At 36.2% G+C, this 25,172-nt stretch overlaps 1 protein-coding gene and 1 long non-coding RNA gene across 4 annotated transcripts in view; one reads left to right on the top strand and one right to left on the bottom strand.

The window, feature by feature from the left end:
* Positions 1-24,490, top strand: part of LOC109545060 — a 40,783-nt gene extending 16,293 nt beyond the window's left edge. For 2 of the 3 annotated variants that reach the window (XM_019915551.2, XM_048666681.1), the window contains exons 10-18: positions 498-1,394; positions 1,474-1,895; positions 4,041-4,257; positions 8,816-9,106; positions 11,377-11,706; positions 11,759-12,486; positions 14,174-14,404; positions 19,720-19,869; positions 23,045-24,490. In XM_019915551.2, coding sequence (XP_019771110.2) covers positions 498-1,394; positions 1,474-1,895; positions 4,041-4,257; positions 8,816-9,106; positions 11,377-11,706; positions 11,759-12,486; positions 14,174-14,404; positions 19,720-19,869; positions 23,045-23,596 — 3,818 coding nt within the window. In that variant the 3' untranslated portion in view covers positions 23,597-24,490. Of the gene's footprint in view, positions 1-497; positions 1,395-1,473; positions 1,896-4,040; positions 4,258-8,815; positions 9,107-11,376; positions 11,707-11,758; positions 12,487-14,173; positions 14,405-17,545; positions 18,027-19,719; positions 19,870-23,044 lie in introns of those variants that run through there. The other variant, XM_019915552.2, reaches the window with a different exon arrangement.
* Positions 18,450-19,503, bottom strand: LOC125504538. Its single transcript, XR_007281559.1, has 2 exons — positions 18,970-19,503; positions 18,450-18,919 (listed from the first exon to the last, which is right to left on the bottom strand). It is a non-coding gene; the product is annotated as an uncharacterized LOC125504538 (long non-coding RNA).
* Positions 24,491-25,172: the final 682 nt, after the last annotated feature.

Genomic DNA, 25,172 nt, shown 5'->3' with positions numbered 1-25,172 from the left:
ACTAAACGAAAAAGGCTCCTAGCGCCGAGATTTCACTAATGTAATGTTAAATTTAGAGCCATTTATATTTGTCTGAATTTTACTCAGCTCCAGTGATTAATGCACAACGCCAAAATCAAAATTAATAACCGCATGACATTGGTTTTTCTAAAAACATTTGACTAAACAAAAAAAAACCTCGAAGAAATCACTTAAAAATTAAACTGTTTCTCAGTTTCCGAGCGATAATAGAAACCAACAAAATTTCAACTAATTAAAAATGTCCTTTAAAAGTTCTGATTTCAAAAATTGCTCCGCCACAAGCGCAATTTGACGTGCGGCTTAGTGAGGCGCGATGGTTTATAACTCACTAACTCCCAGAGCGGCTTCAACTCAAAAGGGCAACTCAACACAGTGTTTACCAGGCCTAGTATCCGAAATTTCTAAATACATTTTTTTTTCGGAATACTCTACTTTTTATTGCACGAGTCAATATATTATTTTTCAATCATTTACAGGAGCTTCATCAATAACTGATGCAAAGGCCAAAAGAGGCCCGGGAAAACCACGTAAAACAGTAGGACCCAGAGGGCGTCCTTGCAAACCTGCCGCTTCAGTAACGCCCTACAGCAACAATGCTGACTCAATAGTTAGTTCTATGCAGCCTCCTACCAACATAAATGGGTTACTTCCAACCAACACTCAGTCGCAGTTTAACCTTGCTAACACTACGGCATCTTTTTCAAATGCAGCTAAAAGTTCTGACACCAATTATGGACCTTATACGGATGAATTCAACCAGCCGCGAACGTCGTTCGAAGGAATTTCTCAGTTTTTTGACGATCACATGTCTCAGCCATCGTACAGTGCTCCGTTCGGCGAGAAAATGGGCAATTTGTCTCCATTTTTGAATCCCGATGCTAATGAGTTGCACGCACAAGTTTCCATTAGTGAAACCTCTCAACACCAAAACCATAACGTTCATCACAATCAAACCGTTAAAGGAATGAGCATGAGCAGTGTTGGAATTGGCGAAGCTTCCAATAGCCAACAGTCGTCTGCAAATCATACGAGCCTGTTTAATCTGGATAACCAAAACACGGTTACGTTAGCCAAAGCAAATGCTAAAAGTACGCCAATGATTCCGAATTTGCCTTCTGGAATCTCTCTAACTCCCGTGAGTGCCAAATCGCAAGCTAATCTGCAAAACACGAAAATCCAGGCAGTAAATGCCCATCCGCAGAATGAATCTTTAGGGCTCTCTCTTAGGCAATCTTGCGGAACTACTGGTGACTCGCTTCCAAATCAGTTAGGATCCAATCTACCTGTTCAAGATTCTGAGGTTAAGAACAATATATTAAATGGTTTTGTACAGCAGAAGAACTCTCAAAAAGAGCAAGAGTATCATCAACAAGGTTAGCAAGCACTAATTGCGTCAAGCAAATTAATTATTTAAATGGCATATTTTTTATTGAAGTGTTGTGTTTGTTACAGGTGCTTCATATACAAATAATGCTCATCCAAACCAAGTTAGTTCATATAATTGGTTGAAGAAAGAAGACACTAGTTCGTTGATAAATTCCAATAATTTAACTAATCATAAAAGTGATTCTAGCAATGAATCCAAACCTAAAATCAATATTATTAGCGACATCAAATTACCGTCAGTATTTTCCTCGGATAGAAAAATTAATATCATCAGTGACTTTAAAATTGAATCCAAAAAAGATGAACGAGAAGATGATAAGTACGGCGTCAAGCAGGAATTGGATAAATTTAAAATGGAACCAAAAAATGAGCTAAAAATTGAAGATGAGGCAATTACACTCAAAACTACTGAAAACCCACTAGCTAAGTTAGTTGCCTCGTTACCAATTAAGGATTCAAAGGAGGATGGCGGAATCCCTTATGACTGGGTAAGTAGACAACGTAACAGCTTTCTTATGTATTGAAGTTTGTTTAAAAATATTAATTGTTTACTTTATGTTGGTACGAATGTTTTCATAGTAGTGTTTTGCTGCCAACACAACAATTTTAACAAATAATATACAGGGTGTCTCACGGGCAGTGTGCCTTAGAAATTTCGGGAAGTAATGCGCTTTCAATCCTGCAAATTTGGATAATGGGTTTTCGAAGACGCTCTTTTCAGATGAAATAACCGTAACATTCTGCGACTTCCGGTTATACCGTTAAATTACCCTTTTTTCTCAAAATATTAGTATTAACAGGGTGTCGCCTAAAATTAAATATATTTTAAGATGACTGTGAAACTCAAAATCTAAGTTGCAAAATTAGATATTATTGTGCTCGATGATGAATTATCGGGAAAAGAAACCTAGATACAACAAAGTGGGAAAATAGCAATTTTTATTCTCTTTCAAAAAAACCGGGAAAAAACGCTAGAACAGGGATTGGCAACCTTTTCCGCGGTGACATTTAAAAGTTTTATTTAAAATAACTTAAATAGTGCTTTTATATCATACCGGGTGTCAATTTGAAAACTTCCCACCCTTAATATCTGTTTGCAGTTAAAAATATGAAAAATCGGAAAGATCCGTCAATTTGATCTGTAAGTAAGTTAAATTCTCTTTACATTAGTTACTACTTTGTTGCTTTTTGTCCAGGGGTTTTCGAATAATCGCGGTTCAAAGTTACAGAAACAATTAAACTTGCCTGCATTAAGATTTTGGTTTTCAGATTAGTGTTTAAACATAAATTATATCATTGGGTACAAATGATTGGAAGATTAGGTTACACCGTTAAAATCGTTGAATAGCAGGAAGAAAATCTAGTTTAAACAATTAATTTCAGATTTATTGATTATTTTACTTCGAGAATAATAACTTGTTATTTACGGAAGATAAATTTCTACGATAAAACCCATGGGATCTCCTTACGCATTATCTTATAAGATTTCAGGGTTGACATCTACCCCTCCCAGGGGGTTGAAACAAGGAGGCTAAAAATATTAATTTGAAGTGTCTCCCTTTCAAATACAATAACGGGTTTTATCGATTTTTTATATTTTTAACTGCAAGAAAGATATAAGGATGGGAAGTTTTCAAGTTGACACCCCGTATACAAGTAAAAATATTATTAAAAATAAACATTAACATTTTTTTATTGACATGTTATAATAAAAATAATATCAGAGAACAAAAAATTCACAATTCTTAAAAATGAAAAAAAGATGCAATTTCAATAACATACGTATAAATATTGTTGGCTCCGGAAGTTCTACCATAAGGCCAAGGACGCCTGCGACGCCAGTGTAGGCAAGGCATCAACTACCGTATGCTGGCCGGGTACCGTACCAACCGCTCGAGCTACTCTTCTTTGGTTAGGGAAGAAATGTTGGGTCCGGAAGTTCTACCGCCGAGCGAGTAATCTGGAACATTTGTAGTGAGAGTGAATCCGAAAATTGTATGACGATTGTTTAGCAATAAACCGGTTGTTCATTCAACTATTGGGCTATTGCTTCCAAACCCATCAATTAACAAGCACAATAATATCTAATTTTACAACTGACGTTTTGAGTTTCTTTTTTTCATCTTTAAAAATATATTCAATTTGCGGCGACACCGTGTCAATGGTAAAATTTTGAGAGAAACTATTTTTTTGCTCAGAAACGGAAAGAGTAAGTATAATTTTTTTTATTAAAGTTATTGGAAATGAACAAAGAAACACTAAAAAATATTATACAGGGTAATTTATATTTAAAACTGAACTGAATAACTTTTGAATGACTGGGAATCCAGCAGTTGAATCATTCTTAGTCGGAAAGCACGGGAGATCACTTCGCCCACTGCCTCATCGCCTTTGAAAATGTCCACCGCAGTTGTGGACGAAACGTCAGGAAGAAATTCCGATAGACCACGGCTTCAAAGCCCGGAAAACATTTCTAAATGTAATCTGACCGGCCGTGAAAGCTTTCATAGTATAATATCATTGTCCAAATTTGCAAGATTCCAATCCCATTACTTCCCGAAATATTCTAATGGATGCTGACCGTGATGCACCCTGTATATTAATAGTTCTATATAATTGCTTTAATTTTTCAGGCAGTTGAACTACTGAAAGACTACGTATCCGGCCAAATAGAGAACTCGGCAAAATTCCAGATACTGTTTTGTATTATAAAAGAAAGTTTAGCTTTAGGCGATAGACTGCTAGTTTTTAGCCAATCTCTAATTACTCTTGATTTAATTGAACAGTTTCTGCAGACGAGCATTATACCAGGACAAACTTGTAAATGGGCCAGGAATACCAGTTATTACAGTAAGTTAATTTGTATCGTATTTATGGTTATGCCTGGAATTTTTCTACTTTATTTGTAGATTTAAACTCTGTTTCTTTCATTCGAAGAAACGTATTATGCATTTGCGTACTAATTCGTTATAACCGGCAAATTGAAATTTCGCAGAAAGTTATAATGGTGGGTTTTAGTGGTGGGAAATTCGAACTTAATCTGATTGGAAAACTCTTGATTTTAACCCCTTAGTTTTTACTTTTGGTGTTACTAAAAGATCTGGTTTGCAACGAAGAAATTCAATTGTGCGAACACTTTATTCAAAAATTTACACTGGAGTTAATACCATAAGGAATTAAGAAGGTATTAATATTTAGAATCTGCAGTTACATTATGACATATTCATTACTGACCACCTTGTATTTAAAGTATACAGGCTTGTTCCAAATGAAGGCGACATTATTAGTAACTTACTTAGTTCTCGAGAAATGACAATTAGTACAATGAATGTTTTTTTGCGCTTATTGCGATGATGACAACAAAAAAAAACAAATTTGGTCATCGGATTTCCCAGATATAGTGAACTTGTTTTTTTGTAGAACTCCGTATATGTTATCTGACAAAATCAAAAAAAAATCAAAATCAAGTCAATTTTAGACAAATATGCCAAAACCATTTTCATGTAAATAAAAGATCTATTTAGATGTGACGACTTTAATTTAATTAAAAATAAATAATACAGTTTCAGATAACTTCCATTAAATCTTCGCCATTACCGCGTGTTTTTCGGTAGATTTTGCGTTTTATTGCACCGATAATAAATATTGTACCGTGGATGGCCGAGTATTGAACTCTTTCTTCTGGTTACAACTTTTATTCCACTCGGTACAACTTTAACTACGGAACAGGAACAAACTAACTTCTAAATTAATGTCAACTTCACAAACGATAACAATAACACACGGAAAACACGGATTTCCGACTCGCGGGGTTTAACCTCTTCTGCACTCAGGCGCGGCTGTCACTTCACTCTCCTTGTCTGGTTCTCGTCGTAGCTTATATACTTGTCTCCAGGTATTCCAGATAGTTCTAGAAATCTCCAGAACAGGTGCGAAACTTCCCGCTTGTCAGTGTCATATTTGACAGTAAATGGGGCCCAAATGGGGCTCCCATTTACTGAAATACCATGAATTTCGATCCCCCATTCCAAACGTGAGTACCCCAGGCCATTTCCGTTACAATATCTTATTTTATTAATGTTAAATTATTTATTAATTATCTTATGCGTTAGGCGTTATTCTAATGAGGCCTGCACAGTTTGTAAGATAAATGATATTCCATTATGCCACGTGACCGCCAAACATCGTATTTACTTTTTCTTGTGAGGTTAGAAAACGAAATTATTAAACCAGAAAAACAGAAAAACTACCACTTATTCAGTGGACAAATCCATTTTAATGTACAATATTGTAACGGAAATGGCCTGGGGTACTCACGTTTGGAATGGGGGATCGAAATTCATGGTATTTCAGTAAATGGGAGCCCCATTTGCTGTCAAATATGACACTGACAAGCGGGAAGTTTCGCACCTGTTCTGGAGATTTCGAGAACTATCTGGGATACCTGGAGGAAACTATATAAGCGACGACGAGAACCACACAAAAAAGAGTGAAGTGACAGTCGCTCCTGAGTGCAGAAGAGGTTAAACCCCGCGAGTCGGAAACGCGTGTTTTCCGTTTGTTATTGTTATTGTTTGTGAAGTTGACGTTAATTTAGAAGTTAGTTTGTTCCTGTTCCGTAGTTAAAGTTGTACCGAGTGGAATAAAAGTTGGAAGCAGAAGAAAGAGTTTGATAATCGGCCATCCACGGTACAATATTTGTGTGAAATAACCTTTTAGTGGTATGTTACCGCGATAATGTTGGCATACATAGACAAAACCCTATTGTTTCTTAAGCCTATGCTTGCATTTGATTGGCTGTATCTGTATTGTAATAATATTGTTCCTTATTCTGCTTTATAAACGCCCCATTAGGCGTTGTTCCTTAAGCGTTAATCTTATGCCTTAAGCCTTATCCTTATTCTCGTGTATAAACCCACTATTAAGGCAACAAACACACACTACAAAAACCTACACACGTGGCAAGATGCAACTCAGCACCTTGCCAGCAGCAAGTCATTCAAGGCACCAAACCCAGACACACGTGGCAGAATGCAGCCTGTCAACAGCACGCCTAGCTATTTTTGCTTATCTGATAATTGTTCGCATCAAAAATCTTGTCTTTATTGTTGAATTGCGTCCGAATAAGAAACCTGTAAACTGTATTTTTTAACGAATCTAAGTCACGGGCCACTCTGCAGCGCTTCTTAGTGGCGCTGCTGGCGACGGCGTCTTCGACAGAAAAAAAGAATATTCTGGGTACACCCATTACTAAGTGAACGGCCAAAAAAGGGTTTGTTTCCAACTTTGGGTACAGATTTATTAGAAGATGATGATACATTTTTTAGCTGCTTTAGAATGTCTAGGTAACCATTCTATGATTTGAAATATATACTGAACAATAAAATTTGAAAAATAAAAAATAAAAATTGATTGTCCTGGCTGGTGTGACGACACTTGCGAAATAAATTCGACCAGTCTTATAAGAATTATCACACGATACTCATACACAAGTGCATGTTTTTTGTTATTTTAATGATTTTTATATATTTGATATACATAACCACATACATACTACATGTACTGACATGTCTAATACATTTTCTAACCTAATTAGATGGGGATATACTACACTTATGTATTCCATTATCGCAGATTATTTGCTAGAGTCACTCTCTTAACTTGAATGACTCAACAACAAAACAACTGACAAAAACTTCATGGTAGAACTATATTTAAAAAATGAGTGCAATATTCCCGTATTTTACATACAGATACTTGACATACAAATTTAACCCATCATTTAGTTTTAAAATCTAATTTTAGAGTCGCCATAGAAGAATTTTGATTAAAAAAGTATGAGAAAATTTTGTCCATAAGTAATTCAATATGCATGTAAACACCGTACAATATACGAGTATAGTCTCTTAATTGACTTTCCCTAGACAGTAAATAAATGTCATGAAACAGAATACAGGCAAGCCCATAAACTAAGATAAAAAATGTCCAAATATACTCAAAAATATAGTTTTTTCGGAAATATGCAATGTTGCATAAAATATGCAAAAATTGCATATATTCCGCTCTGTAGTAATAACAAAGTTACCAATAGTGTCGACTTAAGAATTTGGAACACCCTGTAGACATTTAGGGATCTGCCTTGAACTACTCATATATTTTTTCCGGAACATTTTTTACCGGGCCTGTATTTTAAGTTCCGCGATACTTGGTGTCCCACGAATGTGGATTGCTAACAGTAACTCGAAAAATATCGTTACAATAATCCCGAAACTTGCGGGTCTTGCAAAAGTGGCTCTACCTCATACATCTAAAAAAATATATATTTTTTTAAGTAGAACGCTCTGTATAGTATAAAATTAAGTTCTCCTAATAATTTTGAACGCTTTTCATATATGTATACAACGAACTAGTTGGAAAACACGTCAGCATTTTCAGTTGCGAGAAAATCTGTATTTTCGGTACATTTTAGGCGTTTTTTGTGAACATTCATATTTAACCGACGAATTCTTCCTTATTATTATTATCGATATTTAACCGGCGATTTAATCCTTATTATTGACCCAAACACTTTATAAATGCACGTTTGTGAGCTTCTTAAGGCGAAAAGAGTCGGGTTTGCGCAAAAACAGTCATGCAATGCATGGTTTTGGCAATATTTGTATGTTATTATAGAAAATGGCATGAATCATGATGCAGCCCCGAACGTTGTTACCAATGCTTCTCAGAGGACATAATATTCGGTGGAAATTAGCAATCATAAGACAGGGTTTAATTTACTTATATTAGATTATTTGGGAAAAAATGTCAGATTTTTTATGCAAAATCATAGAAAAACTGACGGCTTTCAAATTGTAACCCGCTCATTTCTCACAGAAGCGTGTTCAGCTTCGAAAGTTGTCCATTAACTTTCATATATCCGAAATTAACAGATTTTATTTTATTTAAAAGAAAAACACTTTTTAATACTAATTTATATTAGTAGCAAAACTGTAAGAGATAAAAAAATCTTAAATTAGACAACACATTAAAAAATGTGTTTCGTCGAAGTCAGTGGCGAGAGAGAAAGCAAAGAAAGAGAAAGAGTTAAAGAGAAAATAGCAATATTTTTTTGAAACTAACATCCTGTATCTCGATAACCATGAGCCTGAAAAAAAAGCTTAAATGGCAACTCGACTTGTTTTGAGGTCCTTTACACGCCCCTGCTCGGTGTTCATAAGATTGTGAATCACCCTGTATATTTTACATTTAAAAGGAAATTAAATTGCATTTTACCCATTCCTGATCCATTTATTAATTATTAGACTAACAACTGAATTTTTCGAGTTACGCATAGCAGCCAATATTCGTGGGATGGTTCTGTATAATTTTTGTCTTTGCCATATATCGATTTCTCATGATCATGTTTTAGGACTGGACGGTTCCACCGGAGCACAAGAAAGAGAAAAATTGATTAACGAATTCAATTCAAACCCAACAATATATCTATTTTTGGTGTCGACCAGAGCTGGTTCGCTGGGAATTAATTTGATTGGTGCTAACCGTGTGGTAGTTTTGGATGCTTCTTGGAACCCGTGCCATGATACACAAGCCGTTTGTCGAGTGTATCGATATGGGCAGCGAAAGCCCTGCTTCGTCTATCGGCTTGTTGTGGACAATTGCTTGGAGAAGAAAATTTATGATCGACAAGTTAGTAAACAAGGTAATGACTTTCATGAATTGTCATAATCAAAACAATATTTTGTCTCAACGTAAAATTAGATCGTTGTATGATTATTACACTGTTGTAATATTACTATTTGGAATTATTAATTTTTAAATTTGAAATTTAATTATAAAGACGTTTAATCTTAATATTCTATTTTTACCCCCGGACCTACTCCGGATAAGTCGTGCTGCAACACGGAGACAATTTTGAATACATATTTGTGTTGTGTTACGTCAGTTAGTTTTGCTTGAGTTAAGACTTAAGATCCAACTTCAAAGACATTTCAATTAAATGACCGGGATTACATTGGATCTTAAGTAGCAGTAGATAAACATTACTGCTTTTTTTCAACCGAATTTCAATTGAAAGCCTAACAGTTATATAGGACAGTTATAAAAGTGTGGGCATATTTTCCGCAATATACAGGGTGATTCAAAATTGGCGTCATTCCTCTGGCGGTGTTTCAAGAGTACAGAAAAAATAGTAAAAAAAATTAGCTTTTGGTAAAAGAGGTAAAAAATACATATTGCTTCGTAATTATTTAAAACTCCGATAACCATGCAATTATACAGAAAGTGACAATAAGATAGACAAGGATAAACGGTAAATTTACCTGGAATCGTTGAATGACGGAACCTATTTCGAAACTCATAACTTCGAATTATTAATTTGTTTACAAATTACAAAAACATACATTTGAATTTGTAACTCCAAACAAGTGCCTGTGTAATCACCTTATTATGCACTCTTCTCGAGCAGCTTCTCGTATTCGGTTAATCAACTCCTACTCAATTTATACCGGTGTTCAGTAATCCATTGGTTTAATGTATCTTACATACGTGGTAGGAATGTAGCCCTAGCTCGGTATTTATTTGGTGCCTAGGAAAGTGTCAGTTGTGCTCTGAGTAGCCCTGGAAAGCTCTGCTGCAATTATGTCTAATACTTGTTCCTCGGTGTCTGAAACCCGAACATCAAGTGTCGTCCACTATCTTTCTGGAAGCTCTCTGTTGCGTGAATTCTTTCAGCTGCTGCCATGTTACTGTAACATTTCCCCTGAACTAATCGCATATCCGCAAATTCGTGAAAGGAACTTCAAAATAAGTCACAGCTTTACAAATTATTATTATTATAGACAAGGGCTATCCAACTGTAACTATCTGTTAATGACAAAAACATCATTGCCGCTTTGACTTTTCATCAAAAAATTGTAGAAGGGAACTTTATTAATTTTTTTACAAACTTCTTGTTGGGTATTTTGCCTCAAAAATTGTTGTCTTTAAAAAAGACAGAATTTCCTCACGTCTTTTATTACAGATTAATAAATAGTGCTCCTATTTCGCAATAAGAACGAATTATTTATCAAAAAGTAATAAAGAACTATCACCTAGAGAGTATTCTGCCTCAAGCTGTAAGAGAAAATTCCAATTGGTAAAGAAATTAATTTGAAAAATTATCTTGACGTTTTGATAGCAATTTTCTGCTATCGTTATATTATTATTATATTAATTATCCAAATTTTTTTATTGAAAAATGTTTTAACGAAATTGAATTCCCACAAACAAAACAAAATCAAAATAAACCTATTAAAAACCTTTTCATTCCTATTATTCCAGGACTTTCAGATCAAATTAAACGGTGCAAATGGAAACTTAAAGTGAATCCCAGGAAGACTGAACTTCTGATCTTTTCGCGCAAATTCACTAACAACAAAATCCTATCTCCACTCATGTTCCAAAATACCCCAATCAAACCAGTGCAACCCGACTTCATTTCAAAAGCATGTTGACTTTGCTATACAAAAGACTGATGGCCCAAATACTCTATCTTCTATCGATTTATCTATCGCTTCAAAACAAACTTCTGCTCTACACCTCCACTATAAGGCCCATACTGACTTACGGCTCCCCTATCTGGCACTCGGTCAGCAATTCCACGAGACGGCGTGTTCAAAGGACTCATTTTTTTTTCGTGAAAGCTGTTATATCGGCTGACAAATACAGCAGAGTAACCGAACTGCGCGAAGCTACAGGGGTGACCTATATAACCGACTATATAGATATCATCTCTGGCAAATTCTATCATAGTGGAGTGCAAGGCTCCGTCCTCACGCGAAACCTCACACAAGTTAGAGCAAACGATCGTCCTACCCATGGCCCCTCCTTCATCCCTTGCTCTGGGGTTTTATTTTTTTTTTTTTAATTTATCTGCATTGTGTACACATGAAGACTAAGTACTACACAAAGTACTAATTAGAATATTTTTAGGTATGTCGGACAGAGTCGTGGATGAATGTAATCCGGACGCACACTTGACAATTAAAGACGTTAGCACATTATGTTTCGACGATAAAAAGGATGAGGGAGAAATAAAAGACTGGTCTTGTTGCAAAGATAAATATATTGATGTGGTTCTACAAAAGGTCTTGGATAACCATGGAACTACTCTTACTAAGGAGCCTTTTCAACATGAATCACTATTAGTGGATCGTAAAGAGAAGCAACTGTCTCAGCAGGAGAAGAGATTAGCTAAAAAAGGCTACGAAAGAGACAAAAATGCAGCGAGACAGCCTTCTTACTTGAGTAGTTCAGGGAGAGGTAAATCACTGTAATATCTGTCTATATTGATTACTTAAAATGTGATTTACAGGTCATAGGCCGGTGGCATCAGTGCGACCTATGCAGCAGGGTGGCGAACGGCCATCAAGATGGATTCCAGCTGAGCATTGGCAACGCCAAGGTATGACGGCTCAAGAAATGACGCTACCCCTGGATGTTGTCATACCAACACATCAAGCAGACAATGACAGCATAGTAATTAAAGCGGGCCAAAAAGTACTAGTTTTGAAATCACCCAAAGGTGTTTATATGCAATTGGAAAGTGGAAAAATAGTTGCGATCAAAACAGCCATAAAAGTAAAAGGCAGAGCAGACGACAGTTCAATGGATCCATTGAAAATGGCATCTAATCCACCTTTTCTATCTTCGCAAATGAAGAACAACCCTCTCGCAGGAAAGTCGCTAAAGCGCGTTCAAAAACCAACTTTTCAGCCTGTAAAGTCGCCGTTTATCCCAGGCTTAAATAAATTTAATGTAAAAGGCACCCAGAAGACAACTCCCAATCTGGTTTCACGAATTCAAAGCATTTCGAGAAAAGGGCAAAATATACCTATCCGGCAAAAACCGTTTGAACTGGATGCTGATGTTAGGAAAGCAGCAAGAGTTTTTGGAGTTCCGATGCCTGATAGTAGCGAAAGTGACATTACCCCTATATCACAAGTGGAAAAATCTGCGCTCCCAAACCCACTACAGGCCGATGAAGGAGATGAATTAGAAAAGAAAATCACTCAGTTAAAGAAAAACATATCAATTCAAAGGGTAAGTAATTTTGATTTTGATTTTGTATGCTTTGTGCATTCCAAAGTAACATGTTTACAATGGCTGGCAAATTGGGCTCTTTGCCTTTTCTGCACCGGAATATTGGAAGTCACGTGACTAAATTTGTGTGCTCTAAAATCACTAAATTAAAATGGCTGCGCGGATCGAGAATATTCAAATGTTGCATGAAAATGTGTCGCACTTTAAAAGCAGACAACTTGATTTGAAGCAATTATGAGGGTACGATCACCGTGCTTCAAAACAGCAATTCTCTAAATTGCAATCAAATACTTTCTCCATTTTTCTGCACAACAGCGAACATGATTGACAAAGTATCACTTTCTAAACTTAAAGCTCTAAAGGTTATAGTTGCGTAGGCAAATTATTGAACTATTGATTAGCGTAATGTATACGCTTTGTGAGAAATGTCCGTTTAAAAATTAGTTTGACAAAAAATGTTAAATATGTTTATAAAAAGATAGAATCAAGAAACAGTTTCCCAAATGTCTATAAAAAGCCGGCCATGTCTAAAAGTGCATAACTGAGATCAAAATATGTTCGAATTTTTTAGTCAAAAGTCTTTAACTTTAACTTTATTGAACCATTAAAATTTTACATTAGTAAATTACATTTGCAATTACTCGTAAAATCCCGCAGAGGTAGACGTAGGTACTTGTTGGCAGGACTGGAAGAACTTACTACTAACTATAACTTAATTTCAAATTTGCACACTGTTTACTAGAGGTGTGATAAACGGTTATTTTTCTGTAACAGGTTCCAAAGTTCCAGTTTCACTTTGGTAATAGGTTTCTAATTGCGGTTCCAAAAGAAACCTGTTACTTAAAAAAAATATGAAAAATGCAGAATGATAGTAGAAATAGTGATGAAGGTGATTGACCAGGGAATAAAAGTTCCTTTATTTCAGCCCACGTAGGATTGTAAGTGAATTTGATGAACAAATTTGGTCGGCCGTATGCGCCAACATACGTCATTGCATCTTGCGCGTACTCATGCGTATGCCACGGACTCCCCGTAAAAGTGGAGGGGAGTATTATCATTTTTCCCAATTCATTGGGATTTACATTGCTGTCATTAATTACTGCATCACGCAGATGGATATACTGTTCGGAACGCAGTTTCAATTTTTGCATACGTATCGACAATGTATTGATAAAACAACTGTCTGCATTTCAAGATGTGCTTGTCTGCATTGTCGCGAATCATCGATCGACAGAAGTAATACTTCTTAGGACAGGTTTAAAACTAAACGAAAAAAGAAACCAGGCTTAAAACTAAAGTACCTGGTCACAGCTCAGTGAGCGCCTTCGTCACTAACTCCTCCAAAATGACAGAAACACCTGCAGTCAACCAGTCAGCTCTAACCCAGACAGCTTTTTCGCAATCGCCACTAAAAATGTCATTCAACAGCCCAAGATGATGCGTCGTTCTTTCCATCCTTTCTGTTGATAAATGCTCTTCTCATCTTCCCTTCGTTTATTCTTTCGTCTTCCCTTCGGCGATACCTGTTGACTATTTTTTCTTCAATCGCTTCGATCCCGGATTAGTTCCCAAAATGTAGGATTTTTCTAATGGTATATAATTTGACGTACCTGTTTTGTGCCTAGAATTAAATTGTATTAAATGTCGATAAATGCTCCTCAACTATGGTATTGTTTTCGCATTGCAGGTCACTAGCGGAGGTGTAAAACAACCGTTAAAAACACCAATTAGTTCCCAACCGTCACCGAGATTATACCCTACAGCCCAGCAGCAAAAGCCGGGACAGAAAGTGCCTGAGCAACAGCCTAAATTGCCTGCGAAAACCTCGCTACAAGATCACGTCAAGTTAAAGCAGGATGAGTCAGTACTCGAACATCTGGGACAATCTACATCGCGTTTGGAAAACACACCATTCCAGGTAATTTATTTGTTAAATGGCGAGTTTAAAGTTAAGTTAAAAGGAAAGCATCCTCATTGCCGAAATATCTAATTTTAATTCCAATTCACAGAGTTCATGGTATAGAGACTGGAGCGTCCTGAAACGGTTTTATAAAAGTAAACACACCCTAACATGACTTGAATTAATATTCAGTTATATGTTGATATGATCAAGCAAAACACTATTACTAAATTCGTCGTTTCCTAATGTAGGTAGCCTTCAATCTGCAACTACTTATTCAGAATTGTTGAATTGTCTGTAATGCAAAGCCAATCTGCAACAGTGTCCATAATTTTTAACGCGTTAAGTATTCATTGAAAAATACGTCTTTCGATTTCGAAATACTACATTTTACACATCACAAAATAGAGCACGCCCCAATAACTCTTGGAAAGCGATCTTCTTGCTTTCTTGGAAAACCATAAGCAATTATTTCTAAATTATTTCTATTTCAAAAATAATATCATCTAATATTATTTCGTCTTCCAAGTTAATTCTCGAACTTGCTAGGACGAAAACAAAACCTTTAATACCGTCTATGATTTTTAAATACGCGGCATAAACTAGTAACATTTGACACTTTGGTGTTACACGTGAGGGTGATTTGTTTTGTTTAGTTCTGATCAGCTTTTGGGAGCCTTGAAAATAATATAAACATATAGAAAAGTGTGTAAGTATTGTTTTACATTATACATATACTTAAAAATAAAGGTTTAAATATGTCAGTAAGATATTACAAAAGTCTTCATATGGTTTTGACAGTTTACAATGGAGATTAATGTTTACGTTTCGCAGCGCCCCCGTCGGTAGTTGAACTGGCGAACTTTAATCTGCCATTCCCAGCCGAACCCTAATCTGCATTTCTTTTATCCTGTGATTTGTTTCTTCATGTTCTTTTGTGATTTCACTAGGCCGATGGGGGACTGTCTCGACATAGACAGGTTAATTAATTTTTTTTTCGAAAGAACCGGGTTTTTCGAAAACGATTTGGATTATTGAAAATTCAATAAAGTGAATGATTTTGTCTATACATCGTATTTTGCAAACTTGAAATCGGAAAATCATAATCGTTTTAATGTCAAAAGGACGATTTTTCAACACAAGTGTTTTCAATGTTTTCTTTGTGGATTTAAGGTCGTTTTTTTGGAAAAACAGCTTTTTCGATCTGAACATTTGAATTTCCGCATAACAGAGTTGTCTAAATGTCTCTGTTGTGTCTCTAGTTGTCTAAATTATGTTATGTTGTTATGTGGAAATTATGCTAAATATCGGGCCGATATGGAAAATTTTAAATTTGTTGAAATATACGATTTTCTATAAAGCTGCATCTCGGACAACTGCAACTGGTTGAAAAACTTGAAAGTTATGATGATGTCATTGTTTTTTTACGAACAAAATACTTTGCATTTTACCTCGATTAACTCATTTTCAAAATAGAAAATCAGATTGTTTGCAAATTGTATTCTCGACACATTCACTGTCTATAACAAAATTTGTAATTGCGACAGTTTGGAAGGTAATGTGATCTAAATATTGGCAAGCGTTAAAACTCTCAAGCTTGAACATACTTCCACTCTTTATCCCGTAACTCGGTCAGCTATCCACATTTTTCAGAAATTCAAAAACTCTTAAAAAGCCCATAGACGTGGCGTAAATAGTATATTACGGTACAAGAAGCGAAAGTTGAAGTTCCGCCATTGCTTGCGGCAAACGTAATTTAATTCTCTTAATCCCCAGGTGGAAAGTACACAGTTTCGCCACTGTCTTCCATAGCGAAAGAATCAATTTTACTCATTTCAATGGCAATGTACCTTTCCGCCCATTATTCAAGTATTCAAGTTTTTTCAAACATTTTCTTCATCCCGTGTGGAAAGTACTAACTTTCGTTATGCACGCTGACAGGTTGATTGTTTGTCACTGACTGTCAGCTGACTGTTTTGACAACATTTTCTAAAAGTTATTCTTTTTCCGGTTAGTTCTACCGATGATAAAGAAAAATAGTATACTTACGGTATGCGAGAGGAAAGTCAAAGACCCGCCACTGCATGCATATTCATGCATTCGTCAACTTCAAGCAGTGTCGGATCTTTGATCTGTTGTACCGTAATATACGATGAATAATGGGAGAATGCTAAATTATCATTGTAATGAGTTAAAGTGATTATTTCGCTATCGAAAGCAATGGAGAAACTGTGGACTTTCCACCAGGGAATCAAGAAAAAGTTGTTTCAGCGCCAAAGTTCTTTTTTGGTCACCGTTTCAGTGCCAGATAAGTTTAAAATTTCAAAGGTCTGAAGCGCTGGTTGTTCCTGGAGACACGCTATTTTGCTACGTTTGGCGCTGCACCAAGATTTATTTTTACAAGAACTCCAAAAGGAATTTATTCCTATAAATGTTCCTGAAAGATCAGTTCCTATATACGTTGTTCCCGCAATTCGATGGTTTATTAGCATATTACGGTACAAGAGATGGAAGTCGAAGTTCCGCCACTGCTTGAAATTGACATTCATGCATGCAGTCATACTCGAAGTGGCGGGCCTTCGACTTTCGTCTCGTGTACCGTATACTATTTTTCATGATTCTCGGTGGAAACCAACCGAAAAAGGTATAAGGTTTTGAAAATATTGTCAAAACAATCAACTGGCGGTTAGTGATCAAGTCAACCTGTTAGCGTGCGTAGCGAAAGTTATTATGTACCACACAAAATGAAGAAAATTACTAACTGGTAAAAGTGATGGTTTTGCCCTCGAAAACAATGGCGAAAGTACGTACTTTCCACCAGCGAATCAAGAAAAAACATTGCAATTCAATTTTTTTTGAATTTTGGAATTTTTTATAAACCGCAAGTATGCAAAATGTTCACTTACGATTCGAATGTAGACCAAAATGCCACTGCCATTGATTCCAGGTCTTATTATCTCCTTTGCTATAAGTGATAACAAAGTCAAACTGATAAGGGTTTAACCGAAGGAATTATCTGAACTTGTTCTCATCTAGTTTTAAATAGTCATTTTAAGAAGATTGAAATAGCTTTCTTCTGGGAGACAATAGCATGCGCTTCAATTTTTTGCTCTGAAGTTGTTTTCTGAATAATTGTTCTTCTATTTCCTTCTCTTCTAGCAAAATAAGGGTTAACAGTTTAACGTCGTCTATCTTTTGAACACTTTTGCTCAAACGTACCTCACGGACCTCGAACGAAACCTCTTGGCTTGATCTGTTGCGGCTATAGACGCATCACGCAAACCACACCTGAGACTGCGACTGCGCCCCAACGCAGCACCGAGTCGCAGTCGCCGATCGTACCACCAAAACCGCACCTTTAACAACGCTGCGACTAAAAAGACTATCGTTCCTTGGGTGTGCCGAAATTAAATTTCAGTACAGTCTTACATCAGGTTGCTACTCGTCGGTTCATAAAAGTGTTAATTGGTGAATGGCTTGGCACAAGTCGCTTTTCGTGTGGGTTTTTAAGGGTGAACCATTTGCCGATTTTGTGTTAATTTGTCTAAATCCTATTATCAATCATATCCAAGACAGGCGATTCACATTTATCCGATCAGCCGAAGATCTAAGAGATAATGGAAATACAATTTAAATGCCGTAGTTCACATATTTCTACTGCCCATCTGATCCACCTTCGTTCTTGTATCCGATTGCGGCACGGTGCTTTCCTTGTTTGAATTTCGGTCGGTGATATTTCTTGTTTTTAATTGCTTCGCCCAACAGATGATTGAAAAGTGTTGAAAGTTTCCGTTCTTTAGACCTCGTATTTGAATCAGCATGTTTCTAAAATTCGCGTTTTTCCTGTTATAGAGTTCCATTGAATATTTTCACTGGCATTCATGCTGCATTTCAGTCATAGCATACTAGCACATTAAACTGTGTGTAACAATGATTTAAGCTCACCCACTTTTTAGGCCTTAACTCAAAAACTACCAAACCAAATGAGCGCATCTTACACAAACACGCAACATTTTTTTCCAAATGTACGGATTTTCAAACCGTAACAATGATTTATGTTCACTTGTAGAAATCGTAAATTTATTAGACTTTAAACAACCGAAACAAAATTCACAAGTTGCTCAACTATGATCCGATTCTCTGCTTCTTGAATGGCCTCTTTTAGCTCGTCGGTGGTGTTATACTGTGGACAATCAGCATAAACGTCACGCACCAATTGACCCCACAAGTTCTCGATAGGATTTCAATCTGATGACGGTGCCGGCCATGCCAAAACACAATTGATCGATTTCAAGCCGCCAAATACGGCAACACATGGTCTGAGAGCCCTTGTTATCTTACCGAGTTAATTCTCCCGTTCAAAAATCCTAAACTTGTCTTCCCGGCCGCTGAGAAAGCCGCCCAGATCAGTACCAAATCTCCACCAACATTTCGCTTCAAAAAGTTGCGTGAATCAGCGAGTAAATCATCCCAGTAAGTTGCTAAGCCGTCTGAACCATCCAAATTCAATTTAATCTTATCGGACCACACAATCTGTAAAATACAACTAATTCTAGCCACTAACCGTAACCTAACTAATATACCGAGTGTCATTGCACTGTCCATGTTTGATGCTGATCGGCAAATTGGGCTCTTAGAAGCTGATGATTTTGGCTTAGCGATGCAGTCGACTTCATTTTCTCATAACGAAGATTGAGGGACTCTTTTAAAGTCCTCCATACCGTTTCATGTGACACATTTGGCGCAAATTCTTTCTGCATCTGCCGACTTCCCTTCGTTGAATTTGCTGCTGCAGCTCCAATATTTGTTTTTTCGCGTGCCGAGGGAATTGGGATTCTCCCGGAGCCTTCGTTCCGTATTCGCCGCCTAATCGGAACAAATTGCCCACAACGTTAAGAGAACGGCCAGTCTGCTCTTTTTTCAGAGCAATTTCACGATGGGTCAGTCCAACTTATTTATAAGCTTTTCCCTTTCCCATGCTCTAAAAACTTACAAATAACACGATAAAACAATAAATAAGGGCACAACCTAATAAACAGACTATTTTTACAAGTGAACCTAAATCATTGTTACGGTCTGAAAATCCGTTATTGTGTTTGAAAGCAAAGCTGTCTAAATGACCACATGTTTACTGGTCATATGTACCGTATTTCTTAAAAAGATGAGCTCATTTGGTTTTGTAGTTTTTGAGTTAAAGCCAAAAAAGTGGATGAACCTAAATAATTGTTACAAATTGTATCTAAAATATTAAGTGTTATCAATCGAATCATCAACTGTATATAATTGAAACAAATCGATTAGTTAATATAAAAAGTTAAACTTGTTATTTTTAGGAAACACTAGACAGTATAACTGCCGGATTCAAAAATCCTGACAATCTAGATCATTTGGATTCAGAAGACGATGAGATAAGACATCCACTAGATGGGGATGAACCAGACGATGAAGCCAGTTCTGATGCATCTTTGGATCAAAGTAAATTGGTAAGTAAATAATTGGTTTTTGAACTACTAGAACTTTACAACTTTTCTGTACTTCAATGTTTATATAGAGTGGATACATATTAAATTCCTACATACCGGGTGACGAGAAAGTCTCATCCTTATTTATTGCTCTCCTGGTAGATTTAGAAAAAAACGCTCGAACACGTCAACTTTAATTTTTAAGGACGTCACACTTTTGATTTTCAAATGTAAACCTACTAGTTTTTAGAAAGTTAGAGTGTTAGTAGAAATCTTCTACCAGAAAGAAGAAAGTTGGTATAGCATGTTCTATACCCATCTTCAACAGTTTTAATTTTATGTGCGTTTGTTGTTGCGAAATTGATTTGCGAAAGTATCGCAGATTGCCGTTTCTAAGGATACCTAGATTACCAAAACCAACGAGTCGCCGTTAAATGTCAGTGTGGGCTTGAACTTTTTTCCAACCTAACCTGCAAATCTTTCATTATAATGAAATTTTCAATTCTCAAAACAGTAGAAATAGTAAAAATTAATTTTGAAAAAGTTCTGCCAGGGCTACCGCCCGTTTATTTAATCAGGTACATCCAGACAGAACTATTAGTGATAAGTATGTGGTAAAATTAATCTAGAAGTTTGAAGAATCTGGATGAATTTGAATTTTATGGTCACAGGACCATACAATTCGAACAGTGGCAAACAATGCCATTGAAATAACGGTTTTGGGACACGTGGAACTTGACAATAGCCAAAGTACTCGCTAACTGGTTCCATTTACGGAATTTCTCGCACGTCTATACGAAGAATATTGTCATTCAGCCCTGTGCTGTATCACTCACGTTAACTTTAACGTGCATGTTATCCGTCAAACACGTTATCTGGCTCCAATTGGTGTGTTGTATCAGTAAAACCTTTATATTGTAACAGGCGCACGCTATCGACGAACGCTATATTACGAAATAGCGCTTCATAATAGCAGCATCAAATCACATGCCGCTATCGAACTTAACGTGCGTCCCTCGAAGTTAACTTCGGGGAATAAATAAAACAATTGTGTTTAATCAGAGCGTAGTTTTGTCTTTTAGCTATAAATTGTTTTTAATTTAAAAGAAAAATATGTCTTTTGGTGGTCTTATAAGGTGAGCTTTATTAGAACAATTGAAATAGAAATAAACTTTATTTTCCTCCACAAACTCTACTAAATTTTCAAATTGTTTGCGGGTTTGTTTTTTTTCTGTTCTGTACATGCTCCATTGAAAGTGCTTGAGAAGATAGGTCAAGAACAATAACGAATAAAATTGAAAGTGAATACAAATCATAAACAAAGACAAGTATGGTAGCCGGGAGCCCAAATGGTCAAAACGTGCACATGTGGTGGTGGTGCATATGTTTTAGAAGCTTCGATGGTTTGATGTTAACTCTCCCTCTAACTAATAGACTATTCGTATAAGGGCATCTGACTTTATGCATCCAATATTTTTTCCTTTTTAACGTTTGATGCTGGGTCGGAAAGGCATACGTTAACTGGGAGATAGAGCACACCTCGGTTATGTTTTAACGTTATCGAAAATGTTATCCTGAACTGTTAAGTTGCCATAACGTGTGGCGGTTGAAAATAGCATTTATGATACAGCACAGGGCTGATTAAGTCATAAATTTCATCCTTACAAAATAAAACTTGTACATGAACTCAATGAAGACGATTATGATAGAAGATGGAGTTCTGCGAACAAATGAGTCAACGGTTGTTCAACAATAGACATTTGCTGTTTAATATTTGCTTCTCAGATGAATGCAAATTCTATTTACACGGCGCTGATAATAGACATAGTTGTCGTTATTGGAGTGACTCCAACCCACGTTTATTTAGAGAAGTTCATTTGCAACATCCTCAGAAGTTAACCGCTTGGGTAGGTATATTATGAAATAATATTGGAAGACCTCTTTGTATCCCTGAAAACTTGTCAGGCGACTTATATTTGGAGATGCTGGAAAATACAATAGATCCAATAATTACGGAAATAATAGAAAATGCAAACCATATCCGCTTTCAACAAGATGGCACACCATGCCATTATGTTGAAAGTTGTATGTTGCATGTTGCCCCTGTAAGGCCATTTTTGGATTACATCTTTCCTGGTCGGTGGATTGGTAGGCGAGGTCCAATTGGGTGGCTACCGAGGTCCCCGGACTTAAATCCTTTGGACTTGGGGGTATTTGAAAAGCAAAATTTATAACTCAAAACCAAAGTCGATTTAAGAGCTTCGCCACCAGATTACACATGAGCACAGAAAAATATCCTCAGATGATTTATTAAATATCCGCAAAAGAGTTGAGCAAAATCTTCATTACTGTATGGGGGAAACCCGACATCATTTTCAACATTTGTTACCACATTGAAGTCCGTATGTTTGCCTTATAAATATTGTTTTTGCTTAATACTTCATTTATTTAATTTAAAGGAAATTATTAAATGTAGCAAATTTGCTATGAATCATCATGTAGAGTTAATTAATCACAGCATAGATTTTCGCAAGAGTTTCGAGTTTTAAAGTAGATACCATTAAAAAGTATTTCACTAAAATTGTCTAACGTCTCAACCTAACCAACAATTTAGTTATTACATAATGGTATAAAATTTAAAATAAAATCAAAACGATTGAAGGTGGATATCAGAAATGCTAATTGTTCTGTCTGGATGAAACTGGTTAAATAAACGAGCGGTAACTCTGGCAGAACTTCAGTTTTCAAACTAAATTTTGATGATTTGTAAACTTTGCCGAATGGAAGATTTTATTATAATGAACTGTACAAATTAAGTTAAAAAAATAATTAAGCCCCACCGTGACACTTGACGGCGATTCGTTGTTTTGACTAAACTGTCATAGGTATCCATAGAAACGGCAATCTGCGATTCTTTCGAAAAAAATGACGTAAAACTGGTTAGTTTCCATTTAAAAATCAAAAGTGTTACGTAGTATCTTGTTTATGAAACACCCTGTATAATGCAATTATAGTTAGCAAGGTGTCCCATTAAAAATCGAAGTTCACATGTTCGAGCGTTTTTTCTAAATATACCAGGAGTCATAAAAAGTAACATTTTCGTTGGCCCACCCTGTATATATTTACTTACTTAATACAAGCGATATAGCACTGGGTTCTCAATTTTTACGTCTATTCTTATGTCTTATCATTATAGGTCGCTGCCGCAGATCAAGGAGAACGCAATGAAAACAGTGATCAGAGCGACGAGGTGACATACGTTTCGGAACAGTTTTCTGAGTCCGCCGAACAGCAGTTTACTGGTCAACAAGTTCCACTAAAGTCTGAAAATTCTACGGATTATAACACCGCACCGGGCAACTATAATTACGGTTATAATTATAATATGGCCCCATTCCAAAATCATCCACCACAACAGCCGAGTTACAACTTTCCTCTTCAACCGCCTCCGCCGCCTTTTGATGGGTACAGCGGATATCAACATGGACAGGCGCCGTATAACTATGGTTATCAAGGATACCCGCCACCTCAGCCCCATTATCCTCCATTACATCCACAACCTGGCTACGAGTACAATAGTTCCGCACCTGTGTATCCAAGTTACCCAGCATATCCTCAGCAGTATCCTCCTCCTCCGCAAGGTATTTATCCACCTCCTGCACCAAACACCGTAAATACGAGTTTCCCTGACTACCCACAATATCCAAATCAAACGCAATCAACCTCAACTTATTATCAAAATAGCTAAGGTCTGACTGTCTAATAAACCATGTATGAAATGTTTTAGTTATTAATAAATTAGCTTTTGTTTAAATGTTAAGTACATTAAATTATTGAATTATTTAAGTAATCGAGAAATTGTTCGTGATATTCTCTAACTTTTTCTAACAAGTTGATCATGTTGAAATTCATTACCATACGCTCTTTTATTTGGGTAATTGCTGTAAAAATGTCTATATTGCATCTGTGCCAGAACACCTTCTATGGACAATTGCATGAAGAAATAGAATAACTGGCACTCAGGTTTATCATTGCAAATCTTCTTGCACCTACAGCTTTCTAAATATATCGATGTCTTATGTTAAAGTGTTTCTGTTGGTACAATATAAGGTTAAGTAACTAAAACTGAACAAGAAACGGTAGTATGAGAAGTAACTACTCGATTACAACTGTGATACTTTCTTTTTGACTTTTTTAAACATTCATGCAAATATTGTACATTTAAAAAAAGTGCTTTTATATAGTGTCATGGGTAAAGTGACAACGGTTGTTGTATGATGTGCATCGTTTTAAATCGTAAACGCAAGTCTAAATAATACAAAGCTATTATTTACACTAGTACTGTGCTGTAAATTATTCGCGTTTATAACAAAGACGACCTGATATTCAGCGTAATCAAACGTGAAATACACACTGTATAAATAAATTCAGGACAATCTCATATCGCGTTATACGATATTATTAATATTTTTTAATCATCATAAGATTAAAATTTTGAGATAATGAAATGGTCCTTAGAGTAATTATATAAGTAATAAACTATAAATTGTTTAGGTTCGCGCGTAAAGAAACAATAACCAATAAATTAGGACTTTAGTTATTGTAAATAATAGTTAATAAAGAACTACAACCAAAAAATATACACTGCGAGTTCAAATTTTTATGTGCAAGACATTATGGCATCTTCTGCCTTCAAATCAATTACACAGCCACACAACCAATTTTTTTCCACATGGGGTTGATACACTTACAGGGTGACACTAAAAAAATGACCTTCATAAAATGGTTAATTTTCAATGAAAACAAAATTTATCAACAAACACATACTCAGCCGGTTTCAAGGTGGCCCCCTTGCGCGTCTCGGCAAAGCACCACGCACCTCTTCCGGCGACAATCGGTCCCCGATGCAGTGACTCCAACGTTTTCCAATTTCAATCTTCAAATTTTTGACCATGTCCTGATGAGCTGTTTTCTTGATGGAATTTTTTATATTAAAAAAGTTCTCCTACAATGTTTTGATGAAAAGTCAAAGCGGCAATGATGTTTTTAATTCTAATCTGGGAAAGGGGCTAGGGAAATGCAACAGTAACATAGCAAAAGCTGTAAGGAGATACACTAACAAACGGCTAGCTATATTGGAAGATTGGCTCCAGGAAGATAGTGGACGACAATAGATGTTTGGGTTCGAACACAGAGGTATTGGAGATAATCGGGTCCCCTCTACAGGGTGTCCCACCGGGAAGCGCCGCGGTCGATATCTGACAAACTAAAATAAGGAGAAAATTAGAGTCATTGGGGCAAGCGATCTAAAATATTTTCAAGAT

This window comes from Dendroctonus ponderosae, unplaced genomic scaffold (genome assembly GCF_020466585.1).
Source record: "Dendroctonus ponderosae isolate FM_Combo_2020 unplaced genomic scaffold, Dpon_F_20191213v2 Dpon_F_20191213_5, whole genome shotgun sequence".
NCBI classification, from domain to species: Eukaryota; Metazoa; Arthropoda; class Insecta; order Coleoptera; family Curculionidae; genus Dendroctonus; species Dendroctonus ponderosae.
This window is presented reverse-complemented; position numbering and strand designations above follow the sequence as displayed.